General features: G+C 44.5%; 1 protein-coding gene across 1 annotated transcript; it reads left to right on the forward strand.

The window, feature by feature from the left end:
• Positions 1-531: 531 nt before the first annotated feature.
• LOC308160070 (ensconsin-like) lies at positions 532-21,516 on the forward strand. The gene is made up of 17 exons (XM_080533937.1): positions 532-603; positions 3,007-3,170; positions 4,915-5,032; positions 6,832-6,936; positions 7,446-7,556; positions 8,230-8,325; positions 10,390-10,506; positions 11,970-12,118; positions 14,394-14,536; positions 15,001-15,378; positions 15,592-15,739; positions 16,635-16,739; positions 16,941-16,991; positions 17,298-17,331; positions 17,468-17,603; positions 18,183-18,364; positions 19,049-21,516. Exons 1-17 carry the CDS (start codon positions 543-545, stop codon positions 19,057-19,059), a joined length of 2,109 nt encoding a protein of 702 aa, XP_080390063.1. The 5' UTR covers positions 532-542; the 3' UTR covers positions 19,060-21,516.
• Positions 21,517-25,307: the final 3,791 nt, after the last annotated feature.

Consider the following 25,307-nt stretch of genomic DNA (forward strand, 5'->3'; position numbering starts at 1 on the left):
TCGAGTCGGCCCGACTCCTCCGGCTCTCGACAGGCCACGACCCCCATCCCGACTCCCTCAACTACCCCACCCGCCAGCAACAATGCTGCCACCAAACCAAGTAATTCCAATCTTGCCGTCTTTCAGTTTCTATCTGTCCCCCCCCCATCTCTCCCCCTCTATGGTTGTATCTCAATCATTCTTCCTCGTTTCCTCATCCCTCATCTGAACTCTAAAAGCAGGATAGGTGAAAGCAACATGGTGGAGGCCTCACGTGTCCAGTTATGTCAGATCAGTGCCAATGAAGGAAAGGAAACAAGGAAAGGAAGCAACTTTAAACAAAGGAGATTGACCCTCTCTTTTGTTCACAAATGCTGCTCTCTTCGTCTTCTTCTGCATGTTGCAAACTATACATGTCCACTCCTCTAATTCTTAGTCCTCTGATGTGATTGGTTGACAATTGCCTAGTTGTATGTTTTGTGTCTGAGTTACACTACATTGTGTGTCTTTGGAGTTTGGTTCTCTAACTGTTTTGTGTTTGCGTTGCAGAGCCGTTGGTCCTCATGATCGACGAGAGACAGAGACTGGCCCGTGAGCGCCGCGATGAGAGTCAGAAACAAACTGGTGCGTATCATCTACTACCCCCCAGCATTGTGCCTCCCGAGACACCTGCTTCCCCCTATACTATGTCTCCTAAGATTTCTACTTCCTTGTACTGTTTCTCCTGTGTTAAAAAAAATAAAAATCTATCACGACGACTGCCAATGGCCCCTGGCCTGAGCTAGATTACTCTTCCTGCTGCGACTGGTGAATTGATGACTTTCTTAGTCAAATGTATCGAATGTAAGTGGTTTTGGAATAAGGCGTAATAAATGGCAAAAATGTAAAATGTAAAAATGGATTGCCTGTGTGCGTGTGTTTTGATAAACATAAAAAAAGATTAAAGATTATTTAATGTCAGTCACACAGGCCTCCAGGACCATCGGTGACATGCCAGGTTTCATTGAAATGTAAAGTTGCGTTTCATCTGCACAGCAATGGAAAATTACACCATGATGACTGATTATATTAACTAGGGGTAGAATATATAGGGAAAAAAGTAGTGGTTTCAAAACAGAGCCTTGTGGAACACTATCATTGATAATTATCTAATCAATCATCACTTATGTGTGCAAAATTAGTGAGACTTAAACCAAGACTGTTTCCCACAAGTGTTTCCAGTTTGTAATTAGGTATTCAACTGTATCAAATGCAGCATTCGCGTCAAGGAGCACAAGGATAAACAGAGTTGCTGTCAGAGGCCATAAGTACGTCATTAAGTACTTTGATTAATGCACTCTCTGATTTGGCCTAAAATCTAATTGGAGACTCTTATGGATATTGAGAGAGTTAAGGAAATCAGTGAGCTGTTGAACGACCACTTTCTCCAATATTTGAGACAAGAATAGTAGATTGGAAATAAGCCTGTAATTTATTTTTAAACATCTGTCAAGCGTGTTTTTTCTTCAGCAGGGGCTTAATTACAGCCACTTTCAGTGGGTTGGGAACATAGCCGGGAATGAGAATTAATTTATGATGGATAAATCTTCATCCACTCTACCCCCCTCTACAATTTCTCTACTGTACGGTAAATGTTTATTACCGGTAGTTTTTTTTAAAGAAGAAAAAGTTATTCTTCCTTCTTCTAGCATTATGTCTGCCAATGGCCCCTGGCCCTAGCATAGATTACTGTTTCTTGTTATGACTGAGGGATAGATTCATTTTCTTAGACAAATATATTTGATGATTAATTTACTTAGACAAATATATTATTTGTTCTAAGACAAATATATTTGTTCTAAGTACCTTTGGATAAAGATGTCTGTTAAATGCCGTAAATGGATAAGGTTGAGTCGCCAAGGACTGGAAGAAGCTCCTTGAAACATTTTGTTGGCACAGTTTTGCAGCTTGACGGATTGGCACAAGAAACCAATTTAGACAATGGTGTCATGAAAAATGGGTGAGATATTCAACGGTCACAGGGGATCTTTGAGCCTTATTGTCTTGTGTTATGAATATACTGGGGGGAATTACATTTGGTGGAGGATGCAGGTATTTGATCTCTAATGATATAAATCAGTATTATTATTTTAAAAAATACTAATAATTAAGTGTTTATTTTAGAGTGAATCCATCCGTTACGGCTAAGGTTGTAATGGTGTATGAGGCAATGATCAGAGCATGCTTTGTCCACACTCTCCCTCTTCTCTTTCTTTCTCTCTCCCTCCCTCTGTTTTTCTCTCTGTCACACACTTTTATTTCCCTCTCTCTTTCTAATCAATGATCCCTCCCTCTCTCTCTCTCTCCCTCAACTCTCTCTCTCTCTCTCCCTCCCTCCCCTTCTCCCTCTCTCTGTCCACCCCCCACCGCTCCCTGTCTCTCTCGGCTGCATGACTAAGCGAATGTGGCATGTTGCCGTGGCGAAGCGCCTGTGCCCCGTTATATAAAGGCCCGGTGCCCATGTTGCCATGGTGCCCAGGTTACATAAAGGGGTAAGGGGTGTAGGCAAGGGGTGTGTGCCTCCAAACCAGGGACCAAGGGTTACGGTGTGTGTGTGTGTGTGTGTGTGTGTGTGTGTGTGTGTGTGTGTGAGTGTGAGTGAGTGAGGGATTTGCTTTGTGTGGAGGGCTAAAGCCTAGTCACATGACCCAAAGCTGACCCATCATACTGGAGATTTAAGCCTGCGTGTTGTGTTCTGCACTTTGTGTGTGTGGGTGTGTGTGTGCATGTACAGTATGTGTATGTATATGTACAGTATGTTTTATGTTTTGGTAGTTATAAGGCAAGGCCTTACTGTGACTGTGTACTCTTTGTATACTCTTATGAGTGTGTCTTCACTTCATTCACTGTGCGTGCGTGCGCACATGTGTCCGAGTGGCGTTCTAGCTGCCTTGGAATGCTATAACATGGACAATGTATGCATATAGCATCCTCTTGATGTGTGTGTGTGTCTGTGTGTGTGTGTGTGTGTGTGTGTGTGTGTCACAGCTGTGCGGGAGTCTCAGTGGCAGGAGCGTGATGAGCGGGCCAAGCAGTACTATGAGAAACACCTGGAGGAGAGGAGGAGGAAGCTGGAGGATCAGAGGTTTAAGGAGGACAAGAGACGCACTGCCGTGGAGGAGAAGAGACGGCAGAAACTAGACGAGGACAAGGTGTGGGAGAAACACACACATACAACACACTCTCTCTTTCTCTCTCTCTCTCTCTTTCTTTCTTTCTCTCGACGTGATCCAAATGTTGGCCTGAAATCACCAGTCTGGCCCGAAATACCAGTCTCTGACCTAAATGCTTGCAAGCTAACCTATATGCTTGTACTACACACTTACCCTGACTACAGTGTCACGTGACTGCTTCTCCTCAGAAGGATACGCGATCACAGAACAGTGTCTGCTGTAACACGCCCTGCGCTTTGTACTCAGGTGCTGTAATGATGATGATTGATTGATGGGTGGTGGCCGAGATTGATGGAACCCAAAGTAATTAAAGATTCTTGCTCAAGGTAGACAAATTGAAGTAAAGTGTATTCCTAGTAGTCATGGCCACACGCAGTGTGCCCTTTATAGACAGAATATTGATGAATAAGCAAGCGGCTGTCTTTACACAAATCACATCATAGACAGGGGTGCCTGGTCTGACCATATAGAGAGTACCTAGTCATGTTTCTGCTCTGCTGACCACTGCTGACCTATACATAGTTCTGGGATGTTTTGTAACTTCTTCCCAAGAGACTAAGTTCCTGGTTGCTATGGCACCCAGTTACCCGACCCCTGGTTAGTCTAACTGTACTGGTGCCCCACTAGCCGTGGTCTCTAAATCTGGCTCAGGTCCAGATACAGAGAAAAGCATATTGCCTGAGAGTGGTCAGTTTAAATGGCACAGCTTGATTATGATGAAAGTTTATACAAAGTATTTAAAGTCTACAAGTGCACAATGAAAACACATCCTAACAGGTGCAGTGTTTCCCATACATAGTGTCATTACGAACCACCAACCTCATTACTAACTTCCACATTCCATCTGCCCATCCGTGTGTATCTGTCCCATTGGAATTTGACCTGTAGAATGACAGCCGGTAGGCAGTCTAATCTAATAGGTTGTTTTTTGTGTTGGGCAGCAACAAATCACACATTGCTGGGATATCGGAATGTAGATATTAGATAATGGAGATGTAAGTGCATTTTAACTCCTGATAACATAATGATGTGTATGTTTTTACTGCCTGAGACAACGAAATGTGGTTTGGCATCTAACCGTGTTCCAATATCCACACTAACCATACTGGTTAGAATGAAGCCATCTATTTGCGATACAAATCAGATTTAAAAAAAGAATGTATCACATACAGGTGTAAAAGAATGTCTCACATACAGTTGTATCACATACAGTTGTATCACATACAGTTGTAATTGTCAGAGTGAAATGCTTTGGGATCTCTTGCTCCACGCTCAACAACAGCAGCAACAACAACAACAATCAACAATTCAGTTCAACTATACATTGTGAATGGTCTGCTAGCATAGATATCACAACTGATTACTAGCTAGTGAGATCGGCCAAAGTGCTCAGAAAGTAAGTGTGTTGTTGCCATACCTGGTTGGTATTGATTATAATCAGTAATCAGATGATAATATACATTACATTTGGTGTTGCGCTGCTTGTTGATCTACTGTTATATTGTTTATTTCCCTGTTTGACAATGATGCTAGTTAGCATGGGTGCCAGACTGTGTCCGTTGTCAATAAACCTCCATCCTTGCCAAGACAGTGACAAGTTGGCAGAAACAAACTGGCAGTGCCAGTCTGGCGCCCAGGCTAGATGCCAGTCGGGTAAATAGATGCCACATTGTAAGGAAGTTACATTGTTATTTTGTGACATACATCTTTTGTTGTTGCGTAGGCCCGTCACGAAGCAGTGATGCGTCGCACTCTAGAAAGGAGCCAGAGAGCCAAGCCCAAACCTAACCGCTGGTCCTGGGGCGGGGCCATGACCAGTACTTCCCCCACCACACCTTCTGGTAAACACATACACACACACACACACATTACTCAGCCAAACTACTGGTCTTAGAGATGCTCTTCACAGTCACGAGGTGTAAAAACACCCACCCACAGCTTATTCCTTGATTTTCATGTTCTATTGTTGTTTGACCTTCAACCTTTCCCTTTAAAACTGTTTCCCTTACTGTTTTGTATGAACATGTGTTGCTTGATTTTGACCCACACCTCTTACAGTGTGAGGCTATAGAGTTTAGGGCTGCAACAACGAATCGATGAAATCGATAAAAATCGATAATGAAATTCGTTGGCGACGGATTCCATTATCGATTCGTCGGGTCTTGTTCCATAACAAACCTACTTCCTGTTGACGCACGCCACGCTGTCATGGCGGAGGCGGAGAAAACGACTCGACCGAAATCGTCCAAGGTATAGGAGCACTTCACATTAAAAGCTACTAAAAAATGGTGCAACCTATGCAAAACCGATCTTGCATGGCACGGGAGCACAACGGTGATGCGAGTACACCTTAAAAGAAAGCATGTGACAGTGATGGATGAAGACGGCTTAGCCTCAGCAGGGTAAGTTATACGAGTTTAACGTTGGCTGTACCCATGGTATACGTTGCGTTTTGAAGTGAGGATCGTTCGTTTCACTGGCACAGCTGTAGGCCTAAGTTAGTTCTTCTCGTTTATCTAATAGATTCTCCCTCTTAATGACCTATTGTATTTTTAGCTTGCTATTCGCATTCTATGCCTTCAGCACCGGAGTATGCTCATAGTCACTTGTATTAGTAAGGAGATGCACTTGTGAGTTCTGGCGAAGCGTCAGCTAAATGACTGTAATGTAATGCGATAGCCAGTGAGTGTTTGCTCGCATTCATGAATTCAATATTGCATGACAAGTGTATTTAGCTAGCTGGCTAACGTCAGTGGTAGAGCAGGGTGATAAGCTAAAGGCTAGCTAGTGGTAGCCTACCAAACTACCCGTGAGTTAGAGTGAGGCACTGACTGTAGCCTAGCCTATTGTATGGAGTGAGAGGACACATTGCATTGTTTTGGAGCATATCTGTTATATAAAAACATTAGTGTCTTGTCTGTAGCCTATATTGCACTTTGGGTTACTGACCTTTACATTAAGCAAAGTTATTACCTAAAACAATGCATGTATTGAGCTAGAGTTCAATTACTTTATTGAAACAATCTACCGCCATAGCCCATGGCCTGTTGTTAAACCTATTTGATGTAGCAAAGCCTTTTTTATTTATATTATTTATAATTTTTTATTAATACTTATTCATTTTGCACATGTATATGTATAGGCCTGGCTGATTTAGAAAACATAAAATACAATTTGCAAAAGAAATCTGTTGTTTTCATTTGTATCCGATTAACCGATTAATCGAAAAAATTATCGGCAGATTAATCGATTATCAAAATAATCGTTAGTTGCAGCCCTAATAGAGTTACTATTGCCAGGTTTCTGCTATTATTTAAGTCCTCATCTTTGTGTGTGTGTGTGTGTGTGTGTGTGTGTGTGTGTGTGTGTGTGTGTGTGTGTGTGTGTGTGTGTGTGTGTGTGTGTGTGCGTGCGTGCGTGCGTGTGTGCGTGCGTGTGTTATTAAACTGTGTTTATGTTGAATGTTCAGTTTCTCTACCCGCTGCTGTTTTTGCTGACTCATACCCTGCTCTGGCTCTCTCTCTCCCTCTCTCTCCCTCTCTCTCCCTCTCCTCTCTCTCTCTCTCTCTCTCTCTCTCTCTCTCTCTCTCTCTCTCTCTCTCTCTCTCTATGTCTCTGGTTGTTTTCCCCCCTGGTTCAGGTTTTGTCGAGTCGGCTTTCCTCTATCCCCTCGACCTAGCAGGACTGGAGCACCACCTCCAGGGTGCTTTCAGTCTCTACCGCAGATACGGCATGAGCTCCCGATGTGAATATATCAGTGTGCATTAGCCAGCTAGCGGTAGCTAGTGTAACTGTATTTGTATGTCGAAACTGAATTAGAATGTTAGCGCTAACGTAACTATAGGTTGATTATAAGTGAATATGATATTCAATTAGCATTAGCATTGGAGAATGAGTGCAAGTACCAAACTAGAGCATTAGTGCCTCGTCCACCATATCATTTTAGCACGCTTTAACATTGGATAAGTGACTCATCTTTAGGACTAATGCTAGTTACCATCACAAGGTGTGGGCTCAAATTCTATGCTAGTTCTATGACGCCAGCAACATAATGCTAGACTTTCCTTGCTAGCTAACATAGTGTGTAGAATAGAATCCTGACTGACCCTACAAAGAGACAAAGAGAGCTGTGCTGGTTCCAGCTCTCTCTCACTCACCCCCTTACCCCCCCGACCCCCCACCCTTTTCGTCTCTGCCCCCTCTATGTTTTTGAGGTGCTTGTTGTCTGATGTCTTTGTATCTGTCTGTTTGTAGATGCTGACAGGAGGTCAGTGTCGACCATGAATCTGTCCAAACACGCAGACCCAGTCATAACCAAGCGCCTATCCTACTCCTCTGCCACGCTTTTACACTCGCCAGACAGAGGTAAACACACACACACACTCTGCCACTCTTTTACAATCGACAGACTGAGGTAAATACACACACACACACACACACACACACTCACTCACTCACTCACTCACTCAGAGTTCTGGTCACACACACTCTGTTTTATGTTTTGTCTTTGTGCCTCGTTTTTTAAGTTGTCATTGTTATTTTTCAGTTTGTCTAGTAAAGATTACATTGGTTGCAGTAAGAAGTAAGAAGTGGTAAAAAGTGTCACCAGAAGATATATGGGACAATCTTTTAACTGTCACTGTTATGATATGGTTCATGCACAACACTAACAAATGACTGTTTCAGCTGGATACTTTTTGGATAATTCAGGGTGAAGAACATGACTAAAAGTTCAATTACATACGTTTTTAAGGTTTAAAGCTCTTTTGCATTGAATGAAAGGTGAACAACAGCAACATGTGGGAATTTGTTATTGTAGTTGTTCCCTCCTGGAGAGAGATGCGATCTTTGACAGACAATCGACCACTAAGTCAGGGGGTTTCAGGAATAATAACAAATTACCACATTTCACTGTTATTCCCCTTAGGTCAAAGGTCAAATTATGTATGAACATGGTTATAATATTGACCTAGTAACCCAGCCCCTCTAGAGTGTGCATTTTTATTGAAGTTTTCGTGTGGTTTGTCCTTGCTCACAGCCTTACAGAAAAGGACCTCCTCTTCCTCCCTCATTAGCAAATCACATTCCAAACCCCGCCTACACTGGGCAAAGACCGCCCACGACAAACCAACAGGTGTTTCAGGGAAACGTGGGAATCTCATCCCCTTCACTTCGTTAACGTTCACACTGGAAAACAGAACATGGGCTGGAAACTAAACATTTATTTATTAGCATTAGAATTTATGTCCATAAGAAATCAGTCATGATATAGAACCTACCTGTTTAAAGATAACACAGTCATTCTGTGTGTGTGTGTGTGTGACACAATGGCAAGCTGCAGAATCCCAACCTTCCATGTTGACTGCCCCAGCGTTTCAATGCTGCCAAACTATCACTCTACATGTTACTAGTTTTTTGTCCCCTTTTCATCACTGTGTTTATGATGCGTCTCGTCTCTCTCAATCTCCATCTATGGAGCAATGTTATGCATGAAGGACATTCTAGGAGACGCTATAATCTAGTATGATTAATTCCAGTGTTGTGTATCGGTCAGTCACGCTCTGTTCATAAGGTCATTCATCCTCACTCTACTATAGTATATGGGGTGTTTTTACACTATGGTGACCCCTTGTTCTCTAATCCTCTGCTCTGGACTGGAGGATAATCTTTCTGTTTTTGTTGACTTGCGCTCTTCGTTTTTTTTTTTTTTTTCATGTTTTTGCCTTGCTATTACAGACTAGGAGAGGACAGGCACCAACGGTCATAGCCATAGACTAGAAACAATAGAGACACGTGTTTGTGTACACAGACAGGTTCACACACACACACACACACACACACACACACACACACAATGTATACATTACAGGGTTAGGGTTAGCCCTGTTCCAATAGCTATTCAGGCTGTATTGTTAGAAAAGGTGTTAATGGTTTCCAGCCCAATGGTATCTGTCCCAAAGCTCAATTGCCTGAACAGCTTGGTCTAAACCCCACTGCACATAGTCTGCTTGTTCACGAAGGTCTGACTGAAGTAGACACTGCTGCACAGTTGATCTGATCTACCAATCACCTCAACCTTCCAAACAACTGGGCATGAAACCTATCCATATGATCAGCAAACCTGCACAGTTAGCCTAGCCTAGCCAAACCCTTATGAACAAGCAGATTCAACATCAATGTGCACATAAGCACATAAAGACACACTAACCCAGACCCAGACCTCTAGCATGGCCATGTGTGGCTTGGTTGTACTCACACCGGTGTTCAAACCTGTCTGTTGGCAATTCTCTAATTACTCAATTAATTAATCAATTACCCAGCATGACGAGGGACACAGCATACTCTATCCGCCTTCGTCTCTTCGATTTTCCACTCTTTTCCCCCCTGAAGTGTGCACTTATGCACTACCCCACATGGATTTGAAAAGCATAGGATAGGCATGGGCTTGTACACCAGTCGTTTTAAAGGAATCCTCTTCTTTTAAATCCATTTATGGAAGTGCACACTTCGTTGGGAATTGGAACGCTGGTTTTGTGACCTTCCAGTGTGACTTTATCCAAAACTAGCTGGGGATGATGGCACACCAGGCGAAAGCGGGAGGTTAATACTCCCCTTTATGTCCTCCATGTTGTTTATTTACAATGTTTGTTCTTGGTTTGCGCTCCAGGGGGGTATTCCATCAACGTTGCTAAACGAAGATCCAGGCCTGTTTTGATAAATCTGGTGAGATTCCTCCATGCTTAACGAGACAGTTTAACGAGACAATATCAAAATAAGCCTGGATTTTTTCCTTAGCGAAGTTGATGGAATACCCCCCAGGCTGTGTGCTTCCTCCCGTGTTAAACACGTGCATGTGTCTTCAATAACTGCTCCCTATAAAGCGGATGCATGTTGCGATATGACATTACTTTAATGCGACACTGACACACAGCTTCTATGGTTTCAACCGGGGGGTGGGGATTAAATACTTAATTATGGCTGTTATTACGCACTGTGCTGCTAATCACTTTGCTGTCACATACTGTTAATGCGTTGCAAGATACTTTAATTGGCTTAATTGCAATGGTTTAATGTGTTGTGCATGGTTCTAAGGTAACTCTTTGCTGCTGTATGTTTAACTCACTGGAGGTTAACTCTGTCTGTGTGTGTGTGTGTGTCTCTGTGTGTGTGTGTGTGTGTGTGTGTGTGTGTGTATTAGGTATGCGTCGTATGCCGTTGACCACCTGGGAGAACACCATGGTCAGTCGCCTGCAGCAGCCCACACACTCCTACCTGGCCAGGAGCCGCAGCGCCATGAGTCTGTCTGGAGAAGCAGGTAACACACACACACACACACACACAAACACTACATAATTAATTCACACATTAGACATACACACACACACACACCGTGAGTGTGCGGTCAGGTCTTGGTCCCCTCATAGTAATAAATACAGACACTACATAATTCACACATTACACACACACACACCAGAACACAACACCTATTGAGAAGGCCCAGGGCACAAACATACCACAGCAGACCCAGTAAGTCTCAAAGCTGTACTCAGTCTGATACATTCACACCAGCCAGTGTCTGGCACTGCACACACACACACACACACACACACACACACACACACACACACACACACACACACACACACACACACACACACACAGGCCCAACAAGCCACCCTTTCAGGAAGGTTTCCCCTTGGCGTCCTGCCCTGTCTCACTCAGTTACTACGGTAACAGCGTATGGTGCCCCCATTGGGAGCCACAACAGTTTCAGACGGTCTACCCTTTTGTATCGGTGTGCGCCCACAGTTTCGGTGTGTCGCTTGATGCCGTTTTAATGCTGATTTATCGTGTGTAAAACATGTTTTGGAGTGATACTTTATACCCTCTTGAGTTCTGACACTGCAGAGTGTTTTTAACTACTTGTTAATACTCTGGATTTTCTCTGTCTTTGAAATACTTTTTCTTTTATACTTTTACTAGACTTCCAGTTCTTCTAGTTTCTCACTGTTTCTTACACTCTCACACTCTCACACACACACACACACACACACACACACACACACACTGCACATCTTTCTATTTCTCTTGGGTACGGGTCTTGCTGAGGTGCATGTGTATGTCTCAGACTAACACTTGCACGTGTGCACACACACACACACACACACTATATTTCTCTCTCTTTCTCTCTTACATTGGTGGTGTGGTTCTTGCTGAGCGGCATGCTGTCTCTAAGTGATTGACGTGTCATCTCTAATGTGTTTGGGATCAATAGCCCTAATTGGTTTGCATTACTAATGTGTCTGAGATCTGATGAACTCATCCATCACTGGACCCTGTTGCAAGGGGGAACAGATCAAATGTTACACACCACTCTTAATGTATGATTATGGTAATATCCCCCTCAATGTCTTTTGAGACGTACGAGGACTTTTATTCTTTAACTCCAGTGATGGTTGTAGTCTCCTCATCCCTGGTGTTTCAACGCGGTAGCTCCTGACAACCTCTCTTTTTCTCTTCTTCCCTCTCTCCGCCATACCTCACCCTCTCTCCTTCCCTTCCCTCTCTCCGCCATACCTCACCCTCTCTCCTTCCCTTCCCTCTCTCCGCCATACCTCACCCTCTCTCCTTCCCTTCCCTCTCTCCGCCATACCTCACCCTCTCTCCTTCCCTTCCCTCCTCCATCCATCACATAAAAAAAAAAAACTATTCCTCTGGTCTTTATTTTTTTCTTTTCATTCCTAAACCCTTGTATGTTCCAAAACCCCATTACTGTAGCCTTGCCTGTTTGTCCTCGCTCAGTGTCCTGCCACCCTATGGGGTCTATGTCCTTCAAGTCCATCCAGTCCCAGCCTCAGTGCCGGAGCCAAGAGCGCAGCCTCCCCAAGGACGGCGTCGTACGCAGGAGGACCTCCGGCACTACACAGGTGAGTCACAATGTCATATCTCTAAGTTTCCTTCCTGAATCCTCACAGCCCATCACCGTTTAAATCCATGTGAGGATTTGTAAACGTGCACACGTCAGGACAAAAGTGAGGAGAAATGGAATTCTAGCATGGCCAAATCTCACAAGGATTCCTCACGGCCGCTCTCATCGACCTCTTTCTCAAAATACATTGGACGAGAATGTCCAGGGAGGGACCCCTGTGTGTGTGTGTGTGTCAGGGTTTCCGTTAGAAAAATTTGCCGTCGGACATCGTGTCCGGGAAGAATTCGATTTACCGGACAAACGTGATATATTCCGGTCATCATATTAAAATATAATAAAAAAAAAAAAAAAATCTAAATCATATTTTTTTTCTTCCAAATCTAATATAGCTGTTTGTCGCGGTGATTACTGTTGTGTAGCGGCCTATATATGCCATTTAATGTCTATTTCTCATCCGATACGATTAGATGCGAGCTATATAATATATAATAATATAACATGATTTGACGCATGCGCGCTATGCCATGCGTCAAATCCAGCGCTGAACGGGTCCAGCGCTGAACGGGCGCCTCACTGGGAACTGAACAGACAGCATCGATCAATGAACGGACTCCACATTACGTTAACTGAAGTTTGTCTGAGATCTGCTGTCACCTGACGGAGGCGATTGGTCCTGCTGGCTGAGTGCTTGTAAAAGGAGTACACAGAAGCAGCTGTGCGCTTGTAGGCTCCTACCTGGTCAACAGCCTTTGCCGCATCTAGCGAGGCCAGCACAACTCGGTGGGCACCACAGTGCACCTGAATGGAAAACGCACTCTGTTTCTTCAGAAGAGCACCAACTCCAGCACGCTTTCCCATCATTACACTGGCCCCATCCGAGCCCAGGCCAATGACGCGGGACAGCTCCACACCTCTCTCGCGGAGCACCTCCACCACTTTGTCAAATATACACTGTGCGGTCCCGGAGTGCACATCATAATTGCCCAGAAAACATGTCTCAACTCTTCCTTTTATTTCCAACTTCACGTATATAATCAGCTTCTTGTCCACGGTGATATTTACTGTCTCATCAATGATAATGCCAATGAAGTCACTCCCCTTTAGCTTTTCATCCAGTCATTCATGAAATAATTGCTAAGCTTACTTTGTTTTGCCATCTTTCCATTAATTTAATCGCTCGCTATGGTGCACTTTGAGCTGCAACGTTTGCGTATTACTATGGTGGACGGGTTGGCAGGGTTGCCAGATAGGCATGGGTTACCGCCGAATGGGCTACTGTGTTTAAGCGGTAATAGACTGGTTAAACTGTAATCCCATCTGGCATCAATCCCATGTGGCACCTGTGCGCTGTTTCGCATAGGCCGGCCTACACATTAGGAGTCATCATCATGCCGGTGTCAAATCATATCATAATAAAAGAAATACATAGCCTATATATTCGTCTTTTTTAAAATAGAAGGAATCAGAATGTGAACTTTAGCGAATTGTATTCAAAGGGAATTATTTTCACCGGACAATATGTCCGACGACTTTTCAATTTGTCGGACTTCAACAACTTTTACCGGACAAAGACCGGGAATTACCGGTTAACGGAAACCCAGGTGTGTGTGTGTGTGTGTGTGTGTGCGTGCGTGCGTGCGTGCGTGCGTGCGTGCGTGCGTGCGTGCGTGCGTGCGTGCGTGCGTGCGTGCGTGAAACCCAGATCAGTCATATACAATAGATCTGGCTCTGGAGCCCTCCTCTCATTAACACTGACTGTACTCAGTACCCATCTGTCTTTGTGTGTGTGACAGATTATGTCATTAAGGACTTACAGTGCCCATCCACTGACTTATGTTAGACACACACACACATACACACACACACACACACATACACACACACACACTCCATCTTGGTTTTCCTTTGGTTAAAGGTTAATGTCCTTCCCTCAGGCTAACAGTGTTGTCTACTGTATATCCACTGCCACTGTGCATCTTTCTCTCTGTCTCTCTCTCTCTCTCTCTCTCTCTCTCTCTCTCTCTCTCTCTCTCTCTCTCTCTCTCTCTCGTCCTCTCTCTCTCTCATCCTCTCTCTCACTTTCTCATTCTCCCTCTCTCTTTCTCTCTCTCTCTCTCACCCTCTCTATCTCTCATCCTTCCTCTCTCTCTCTCTCTCTCTCTCTCTCTCTCTCTCTCTCTCTCTCTCTCTCTCTCTCTCTCTCTCTCTCTCTCTCTCTCTCTCTCTCTCTCTCTCTGACACTATCTGACTTTCCTACTCTGTGGTGTCGACAGCAGAAGGACAGGGATTTCGCGAGGAAGTCGTGGAGCAACCTCTCTCTCCCATTGGCTCCCATTCTGAGCCTTCCCCCTGCTGGCAAGAGGACCCCGTCGCCAGGCAACCAGCGGTGCAGAGGGACAGCGCCCTCGCCTGGCCGGTAAGGGCAATGACAACCCCTGCACTGACTTTTGCTGTTGCCTTTGAGATTTTCTTAGTTACGGTAAGGGTTACAATAGATGAGTCGGCGGGATTAAGGTTAGTGAAGATAATAATAATAATAGTAATAATAATAACCTTAATTTGTATAGCACTTTTTAGAAATTATGCAAATTGATGCAGGTTAGGTTTATGACCAAATAGGAGATATGTATAGCCTATGTTTAGTACTTGCCGTGGTAGTTGTCATTCATTGGTAATGTTATTCGAGTACGCCACGCATAACGGTGTCCTGACCAGGGGAGGCTGGTGGAGGTAGAAATCAGGGTACAGGCTGATTGTAATGCATGGAATGGAACGAAGAATATATCTTATAAAAATATCAAACGTTCCTCCTCTGCCTCCCCTGGTCTTGACACAATGGTTCTTCCCTCTCTCCCCTTCCCTCTCCACTTCTCTCTCCAGACCCCCCCAGAAGTCCATCCCACGCCCCCCCACCCCGAAGCAGCTAAAGTCCCCCAGCGGGGAGGACCCGGGGAACATGCGCCCCGCCAGGGCGACGCCAGAGAGCCCCCGGGGGTCACCTGGACCTGAGGGAGAGCAGGAGGTCCAGAGCCCCGACCCCCACACCCAGCCCCGCCCACAGCCGCTGGGCCAATCAAAAAGCAGCACTGACATACCTGTAGAGGGTGTTGGCAGCCCTCCGGCCCACAGGCCCTCGGCGGGGACCAGCGACCCCGAGGAGGCCACGCGCATCCTGGCTGAGAAACGCCGTCAGGCCCGCGAGCAGAGGGAGAAGGAGGAGGAGGAGCGCAGGCTACAGGAGGAGGCAGAGAAGTCAGTGTGTGTGTGTGTGTGCGTGTGTGCGTGCGTGCGTGCGTGCGAGTCTGTGTGACACTGTATGTATGATGTGCGTGTATGTGTTTTTGCAATCTTGACTGTGTATAATGTTTGTGTGTATCCTGATTGACAGGTGTATGTGTGTATATCCTCATACTATGAACTTAACTCGTGTGTGTGTGTGTGTGTGTGTGTGTGTGTGTGTAGACGGGGCAGGGAGGAGATGGCCCGGCGTAAGGCTGAGGAGCGGGCGCGGAGAGAGGAGGAGGCACAGGCTCAGGCAGAGGAGAAGAAAAGAAAGGAGGAAGACGAAAGACAAGCGGAGGAAGAGAGAGCCCAGAGAGAGAGAGAGGAACAGAAACAGGTCAGAGATAGGGCTTTCACACCGGCAGTTCCGAACGCCGGTTCGCGTTCGCGTTCGGAAACCTCCGAACGTTGGCGCTGTCTGGCGAACGAGCCCGCGTTCATACCAGTGTATCGTTCGCCAGACAGCGCCAACGTTCTGAGGTTTCCGAACGCGAACGCGAACCGGCGTTCGGAACTACCGGTGTGAAAGCCCTAAAAGAGGACACACACACACACACACACACATACACACACACATGCCTTACCTCTGCATTTGCTTGGTCTATACATTGTGCACAGATGTATGCAGCAATGTCTTCACAGTTCTCCCCAAAGACTGTAAGAGGGGCCCCAACTCGTGGACTTGGCTACTCCACTATGTAGACAGTGGGAGTAGAGGAGTTTTCCTTAAAGTTTATACAGTGTTCCTCTACTCTCACTGTCTCATTATTTATTTAACTACCGCACCTGTAACCAATCATTGGAAGAAAAAGGACACAGTAAGGCGCAACAGTTTTCCCTGGACTCTACTACTCCACTATGTAAACATGGTCAGAGTAAATTACACGAATAATTACTAATGATAGAGTAACTATCTTTGATCACCAATGACATCGTTGTTAAAAGGTAAAGTGAAAGCGAGCCTGTGTTCATACCAGTTTGTTTATACCACATGAATAAACAAGAGTCTGTTTTGATAATGAAATCCAGCGCCACCTTGTTCAAAAGTCCTGCAGAGAACCCGGCGGAGAACCCGGTGGCAAGTTAGCTACACCCCGTGTTTGAATCCTATAGGTCTATAGGACATTTGAAACACATTAGAGATTTGAGGCTGCTTTTTTTTATCAATGATGTGATGACGAGGCCTTCTGCTCTGCGTGTTGCTCCAGAGGGAGGAGGCTGAGGCTCGTCAGAGGGAAGAGGCGGAGTCACGTCAGAGGGAGGAGGCGGAGCGACTGAGGCAGGAGAGAGAGAAACACTTCCAGAAGGAGGAGGCCGAACGCTCGGAGAGGAAGAAGGTACCCCCACACACACACACACACACACACCGCTCACTCCTCTAACAACCAAACTACCATTTGTCAACGTTTGCAGGAAAAGTGCTATACAAATAAAAGTTATTATTATTATTTACATTTGACCACGCACAAATACAAAATATACAGCCTAATTGAATGTGCATCTTAAATCCTCCCCCTCTATCCGCTCGTCTCTCCCAGCGTCTAGAGGAGATCATGAAGAGGACGCGTCGCTCAGACCCTGCAGAGAAGGTGCTGTAGGTTCTTACTCTCAGACACTGCATCACAGTCCACTGGTACACAGCTTTCTCCACCGCCTTAGTAACTGCATAGTTCAACGTTTGTCATATGTACTGGGCCACACAGGAGTGTATGATAACACAATGGGCTTCTCATTTGCATGCTCTGCTCTTCGAAAAACAATAGGACACAATGCAATAGCGACCCAATAATATGCGAATACACAGTAATACACCTTGAGAATCTCATTAGAGTGTGGCTAACCTAGGCACTTGAGATTTAGAAATAAATGGAAATCTCTTTTGTCTCCCTCTCTAGAAAGCCACCCCTCACAGGAATGGAGATGGAGCAGGTAACCTTCACTCCCACTCTGTCCTCCCACTACCCTGTCCTATATTCATAACCGGTGTTCCTATCTGATGTCTTTTTTTTGGTTGCTCTGTTATTGTGATTGACTGGTTTTTGTTTTGCGTGTGTGTGTTATCCAGCGTCCACCCCCATCTCTCCAGGCCCGACGGTGAGCGTGTCGGGGCCCGAGCACAGCGACAGGAACGGCCACGGAGCCTCGAACCCCAACCGCACCCCTGACACCAGCGAAGCACCGCTGACCTCTGGTGACGAGAGGTAGGGCTGCAGGCAGAGATGGAGGAGTTTATTATAGGGCTTTTACCACAGAGATAGATCAACAGAAAAGGCTCCAGCTATCCTTCTCGTTCATTGCATGTGTGACGGCATGTTGTCAATTTAGGTGGGACTTTCTATGAGCTGGGAAGGCATCAGCCAGTTGGATTCAACCCATGGCAGTTAATTATCAACGGCCACTCAAAACGCAGACTATGAAGAAAGTTGACTAGATGGCGCTCCCCATATAATCACAGTTAATTTAGGGGAATGCGCCCTCTAGTGTTCGACTTTACACACTACAGGGCCTGAACTGTGCTGTCTCAGATGGGATATACTGTATATTCTTCTCATATTGTCCTTTCCAGCACTGTTCAATTAACTATGGTGGATGAGTAACTAGGCCTGCACAGCTCAGTTCAGCTCTGTAGAGGGAACAGGGTGTAGGGGAATAGTGATGGTCTCTACAGATTTCAAGTTTTCTACTCATATTTATTACATTTTCTTCTCAGACTTTCGTCATCAGATAAAAGGTTTGTGTTAGTTCAGTTTACTTAATGCCCCCCCCCTCTTATCTCTCAGGGAGAATGGCTCGTTTGAGGAGGTGATCGAGCTCCCCCCAGACTCCAGACTCTCTCCTCATGATGAGGGAGAGGAAAATGAGGAGGAAGAGGAGAAGCACATTCCCGTCATAGCGTTCCGGGAGAACGGGATCCTGAAGCCGCTGAGCGGAGTGGATGATGTACCGGCACAACAGAGAGCAGGTCAGCCTTCATCATCCTCTCCCTCTTCCTCTTGTGTGTAATTCACTGTTGCATCCACTGTGTATACATAGCATAGAGATACTAGAGAAACACTGGCTATCTTGCTCATTCATTCTTTAGTGTTGTATCTCTAGATTAGATTAGATTAGATTCAACTTTATTGTCATTGCAGAGTACAAGTACCAGACAACGAAATGCAGTTTAGCATCTAACCAGAAGTGCAAATAGTGATATAAGAACATGACAGTGATAGGTAGCCTACAGTATGGCAAGAACGGTAGTTAGAGGTATAGTTATGAGCTATGTACAGTTATGGTAGTACAACAAATGTACATTATGGTATGTAAAGATGTATAAATAGAGACTATATCAACAAGTGGTGTGTACAAATGTGCAAAAATATGGTAAGTGCAACAGTAGTATTTGCAAACAGCAATAGTGCAAAGGGCAATTCAGTGTTCACACTGACCAAGGGTGTGTGCAATAGTGCAAAGGAAGGCTAAATTGGATTGTCCACAGTGGCACAGGGAGGGGGGGGGGGGGGGGGTTGTTCAACAGAGTGTGTGGGTTGTTTATCAGATTGTTTATCAGAGTGGCAGCTCTGTGATACCTACTTATTATTTGATCCTTTAGTAGGATGTCCCTTGGGTGTGCTGACTGAGATTTGTCTCCCTGGACTTGCAGATGTTATCTGATGGCCCTAGAAAAGAGGAGATGACAGAGAGGAAAGCCAGGAAGAGAGAAGGTAGGGGAGAGAGAGAGAGAGAGAGAGAGAGAGAGATGGAGGTATAGAGACTGAGAGATGAGGGGGGGTGAGAACTGAAGGAAACGTGCTGTCATGGAGAACCCCTCTGATGGTGTGCGTCCTCGCCACCTCCCCCTGACCCCTTCCTGAAGAGACCGTCGTCAGGACTGTATCCCAAAGCTGGCACCTCCAAAGAACTCTCAAAACAGTTTCTCTGACATGGAGAATCTGTTTTAAAACTCACATTTCTTCCCCCTTGACCGCTCATTTTGGTGACCAGACAACCTCTCTCTCTCTCTGTCTCTGACCACCCACTGCGCTCTGTCCTGTGCTTTCTGTGCCCGAGCAGCTGTCTTGAGTGTCGACTCCCCACCCCTTTCTGAAAATGAATGTGTCCTGAGACCACAAAGGGCCAATGGAGGCTCAAACCATTACGCAACTGTTTTGACGGTGGGGAGGTACTGCTGGGTGTGACTAATTATACCATGTACAATTGAGATCAGATGTAAAGTCCTCTAATATAATACTTGAAGAATTCCTCATTGCTGTAGAGGTAGAGTTGGACGAGGTCGTAAACCTAGAGGTTTATGTGAGGAGTTGTGGCAGGTGAGTTGGGTTGGGTGTATCATTGAGTTTAAGTTAAACAAACAAAAGAAGTACTGTTTTCTCTCAGTAAAACTAAGAATAGTGTGTACACTACTGATTTCCTTGTTTAGTTTTATAATTGCTGTAAAGACGATATGTGAGTTTTTTTTTTCTTTTTCCCCCTTTTCCGTTTCCTTCTTTCATAGAGCAAAGCTTCCACAGATCTCCCCTGCTCTTTTTCAAATGTTTCTATGACGATGAGATTGATTGACTCCCAAAGATCTTGTCCATTTTACTGTATATCGTATTCCTTATTTGATTGACAACTCTTTCAAAGCTACACATTTGGCCGTTCTGTCAAATATCTGTCCTTCAGCCAATCAGCAGGCTGGGAGGACAGTACCATAGATGTCTTCCACTACCATAGAAACAAGTGAAGGAAAGGGGGTGGTTGTGTGTGTGTCTATATTGTTTTGGCCAAGCAGCCACAAGATGTTTGGAATTTTCATTGACCAGTGAAATTGATGTGAATTCTAAAATAACCTGATCCAACAGATGAATGATCTTCCGGTCAAGGATTTATTAAAGAGTTAATGCTGCTACTTATGACGTTCCTTTGCCTTATCGGATCATGGGGAGGAGACTGAGGCGACTCAGTGACTAGTGTGAGACAGCGCCTCCGCTTAACAACTGCAAACCTAGTCAATACAATTAACAAATGACCAACTGTATTCCATGGCTACATGGCAATAGTTTTTAAGTGGCTTCTTTTCCTCGTCCTCTCTCCTTCATGACCAGTGGTCTGAAAGGGCTGTTTAAGGGGTGTTCACTTTACATTGGAATCAGTCCTTTCACTTCACCCATTAGTGGTAGTAAAGGAAAGGAGATAGGATAAGGAAGCACCTTGAAAGAATTGGACCGCTTTTGTCTTTTCGGGCTCTTTGTCATTACTCAACACTTGAAAGGACGTAAATAAGAAAGACTCAGCCATATGGCGTTGCCATGAAATAGCAGGGTGACTTATGAGGACAAGCCTTTTTTTGTCATGCGGCTAGCAAGTTACACTGCCGGTATGACATCTCTGAAGTCATTATCCCTCCCGTGGGTAACCTCATATCACTGAGTCTACCTTTAAATGGATCTACATCTTTTTCACCACTTCCATAGCTTTGCTAGTCTTCGGCACTTGGTTCTCAAAGCTTTACAATTACGGTTCCTCTTCTGGTCGGAACACCTTACTGGACATGCGCAGGGCCATAGATTTGGAATTAACTTTGAAATTCTAATTTTAGATTTGGAATGAACTTTAAAATTCGATGGCGAGATCATCTACTCTACCGTATGTTCTTCTGTCTTTGTCCTAGGGTGCAAACCAAGTTGTGACCCAATTGCCACATGGCAACACAATCTCTAAAAACAAAACTGTCCATACAGGGATTAACTGCATCTCTTTCAGAAATTAAGGTTTGAGGGGGTTGAATATATAAAAGATAAAGTTATAAATACATATTATACAGATATTATATATTATATGTATAAATGACAAAGTGTATGTTTTAGTAAGACTGTCTGCAAAGCTTTGAAAACTAACAGTCCTTTGCTGAGACTGGGGAAGAGGTTGAAACCATAGAATTCTAATTCTATGAATTCTCTTTCTATGGCTTAAACCACAGGTTGGGTTCTGTGCAAGAACTTGAGCGGTTCTAGAATTCTTCCGACTCTGTACCATGTTCCAACAGGTCCACTCCTGTCTCTCTCCATAGAAAACAGCTTGGTGAGAGCCACTGTAGAACAGAAGTGATTTCCTAACTGTTCCATCTGTATAGCATGTCAATAAAGAATTCAAATTTTGTCTGATAATTGTCTTTTCTTCTGTATTTGTCTGCTCATTTTTAATACATGTTAAAGGGGTATTACCCTGAAAATGTTTTTGTTTTGCCTACAGACAATTTTAGGTACATATTTTGCTTTATTCTTATTGTACAGAAACATCTGCTGAAGTGCAAATGCCTCCAAAAACATTGGATGGCACTTCATCATACAGTAAGACAATGACCTAAATTTAAAACGTACTTCCATAACAAGTTTGCACCCCTGATAATGTTGAGCCTTCTATAGTTATAAAGTAATACTTCTATGTACGGTATACATTTTGGACAACAGAATGAGTATTTAACATTTGAATGCAGTCAGGAGTCAACATCTAGTGTCTGTAATTTGCATTCCTCAAACTTTACTGTGAAACCAGCATCTACTAAGACATAGAAGGCATACTGTATCTTGCAATCCTTTATAACCATGAGCCTGAATACCACATCAATGAGCACATTATGCAGAAAACAAGCACCAGACGATGGCATTAGTTTGGGGGGTGGGGGGTGGCAGACACAAACAATGGATGCAGGTTATTCAGAGGATTTGTGTTTAATCAAAAAGATAATAAAATGCTTCGGTAGGATTACAAAACACACTGAAGTGGGGATTATCGTGGCTTTCAAATTCTGCGAATTCTTTCAAATGTCTCTGATCAATGTGGCAAGACGTTGAGACTGTAAAAAATGTCGGACCCTCTCCGTTCTCCTCCACCGGTGACATCACTGTGGTTTGGAATATTACTGAACTGGAGACCATTGCCCATGAGGAATGGACTAAGATTCCTCAGGAACGCTGTCAGAAGCTGGTGTCTGGCTATGCATCACGTTTGCAGCAGGTCATAACAACAAAGGGGTGCTCTACTAAGTACTGAAGACGCTTGTCATGAAGGGGTTGAATAATTTTGAGACTGCACTTTGTGTTGAATTTGGATAAAACCCCTTGTAATATTAGTTTCAATTACTTAAACCGTTCTTGTGTCATTTGTTTATTTCAAACAGCTAAGAAATGTAATATTTTGCCAATAAACCTAATGTGCAATGGTGGTTGAATAATTTTGATTGCAACTGTAGGTGGGTGTGTTGGGGAGAGATGAAACAGATTTTTTTTTTTTCAAGTATTTATTTCACATCATGCTTTCCACATATGAACAACAAACCATTAACACTGACAATTATAATCTGAGGAAATGTAATGCATTGTGATAATGTGCACACATAAGAAAGATAACAAAAGATAATGGGCAGTTAAACCCTTCACAAAGACACTCTTTTCAATCTAGGTCTATAAATTGCCTTTCCAAGTGTTCGCACCAGAGTGATCACGAGGCCTGTGAGGGAATAAACTCCAGTCCCTACCAACAAACTGTTCACCCTCAACCCCACTACTACCATAGTTGATGATGGCCTTTTCTCAATTGTTAGGAACACGATTGTTTGCGTCCTGTCCTCCGTTCTCTACTCTCCTCTTTTTTTTTTTTTTTTAATTGGAGAAGATATAGGTATACCTTTTGAGAAGAGGAGAGTGGAGGACAGAAGAGAGTTGAGAAAAATCCCTAGCTTCAATCTCCACAGAAAATATGGATAGACAGCTGAATTATTTAACACAAAGTATAAGGGTAGCATGGTGTTGCAGATAGACCAAACGGCCACCAGTTTATAAGTTCGGAATGCCATTCAAAATACAGGAAGGTTACTACACCAAATATCATTTACCGGTAACTATAATATTTGAGACAGCCTTTTTGATGGGAACACAAAAAATGAAAATATGTTTTTACAAATTTAGTTGAGCTCACCAAATCAATTGCAATGCAATTGTTATTCACAATAGTATCAAACAATCACAAACGTTTCATGTGGATCAAAACAGAAATATGGCATCTGCACATTTTGGGATTCCAGCATAAATGCTTTCAAGCACAGCAGAAACTGTATTCCACACACTTACTTCAAAAATACAAAACTTGCAAAAAAAAGGGCAAAAACATTTCCCTTACAATGCCCAATAACATCTTCCCTTTAGTCTGGTTGCCATTCAGAAGTGAAAGTCTAAAAAAGCAGCAAAAAGGTTTTCTAAAATGAAACAGAACTAATACATATCATATTATACAAAAGATTAAAACTATTGGAGTTCCCTTTAAGTCAGTTTGCATCGTGAGCTGCCCGCCAGTAACCTGGAGAAAAACAACAACAATGAGTAAGGCAGCAAACTCTGTCATGTCAATGTTGAGAATTTCAACTGATTGTTCCATTGAGCATGATGTCGAGACTAGGGGTGGGCATCGACGATCGATAATTGATCGATAAGGATCTTGGTCGATCACAAAATAAAACATTTGGTCGATCACAAAAAAAAAAAAAAATTTTTTTTTTTTTTGTGATCGACCAAATGTTTTATTTTGTGATCGACCAAGATCCTTATCGATCAATTATCGATCGTCGATGCCCACCCCTAGAACTTTGGACTTCACAGCTGCTCGGAGATTAATGTACATTTGTTCAAAATTCTGAAAGGAAATTGAGGACAAGGTTAGTGTTTCCACCTGATACTCATAATGGCATGTAGGGCGGGGTGGTAGAGAGAGATGTAGGGCTGGAGGATAGAGAGAGATGTAGGGCTGGGGGGTAGAGAGGGATGTAGGGCTGGGGGGTAGAGAGAGATGTTGGGCTGGGGGGTAGAGAGGGATGTAGGGCTGGGGGGTAGAGAGGGATGTAGGGCTGGGGGGTAGAGAGGGATGTAGGGCTGGGTGGTACAGAGGGATGTAGGGCTGGGGGGTAGAGAGAGATGTAGGGCTGGGGGGTAGAGAGAGATGTAGGGCTGGGGGGTAGAGAGAGATGTAGGGCTGGGGGGTAGAGAGAGATGTAGGGCTGGGGGGTAGAGAGAGATGTAGGGCTGGTGTTGTGAGTTCGACTGTAGATTTGGAGGTTGTGAGTTCGACTGTATGTCTCTCTGTCTGTCTGTCTGTCTGTCTGTCTCCCTGCCTGCCTGTCTGTCTGTCTGTCTGTCTCCCTGCCTGCCTGTCTCCCTGCCTGGCTGTGCTCTAAGCCTTAAAGAGGATTTCTCCGTGGGTCCTGAGCCTGACTGACCTGGCCTCCTCCCCTTGCTGCCGGAGTCCTTGTTGAGCATCTGCTGGTGGACCTTCCTCTGCTCCTCCTGCTCCTCTATCTTGGCCTCCTTGTGGATCTGCTCGATGGTCTTGGGGCCCTGGTCCACCCGCCTCGACACCCAGTTGTGCTGCACCGCGGACCAGAGACCAGAAAACCACCACCGTTAGAAGACGCGCACGCATACACATGCACACACATACACATGCACACATACACGCACACACACATACACGCGCACACACATACATACATACACGCATATGCACACACACATACACATACACATGCACACACACGCACGCGTACACATGCACACACACACACACACACGCACCTGTACACTCACACACACACACACACACACTCACCAATCGCAGGTCGATTATGTCCTGCAGCATAAACCGTATCCGTGACGATGTCTTGCGCTCCTTGATGATTTTCTCCATGATATTGAAGTAATGGTCCATGCGTGGCTAGGGTGAGAGAGAGAGAGAGAGACAGCGAGGGGTCAAGGGTCATTTCCCAAACCATCAACACAACACCGTCATCTTCCCACCAGCTCCTCCAGCAGGACAGCAGCCACAGCCATTTCCTCTCATTACACCCAATTAAGCAACTGTGCAACTTTTAC

The sequence above is a fragment of the Nansenia antarctica genome (assembly GCF_963989245.1).
Source record: "Nansenia antarctica genome assembly, chromosome: 1".
NCBI lineage: Eukaryota > Metazoa > Chordata > Actinopteri > Argentiniformes > Microstomatidae > Nansenia > Nansenia antarctica.

Bases quoted from the DNA above. Each gene is read 5' to 3' on its own strand.
- LOC308160070 (XM_080533937.1), top strand. From the start codon at position 543: ATGATCGACGAGAGACAGAGACTGGCCCGTGAGCGCCGCGATGAGAGT. The intron at 604-3,006 runs GTGCGTATCATC...TGTGTGTCACAG, and splicing joins TGAGAGTCAGAAACAAACTG to CTGTGCGGGAGTCTCAGTGG. The intron at 8,326-10,389 runs GTGTTTCAGGGA...TGTGTGTATTAG, and splicing joins CGCCCACGACAAACCAACAG to GTATGCGTCGTATGCCGTTG.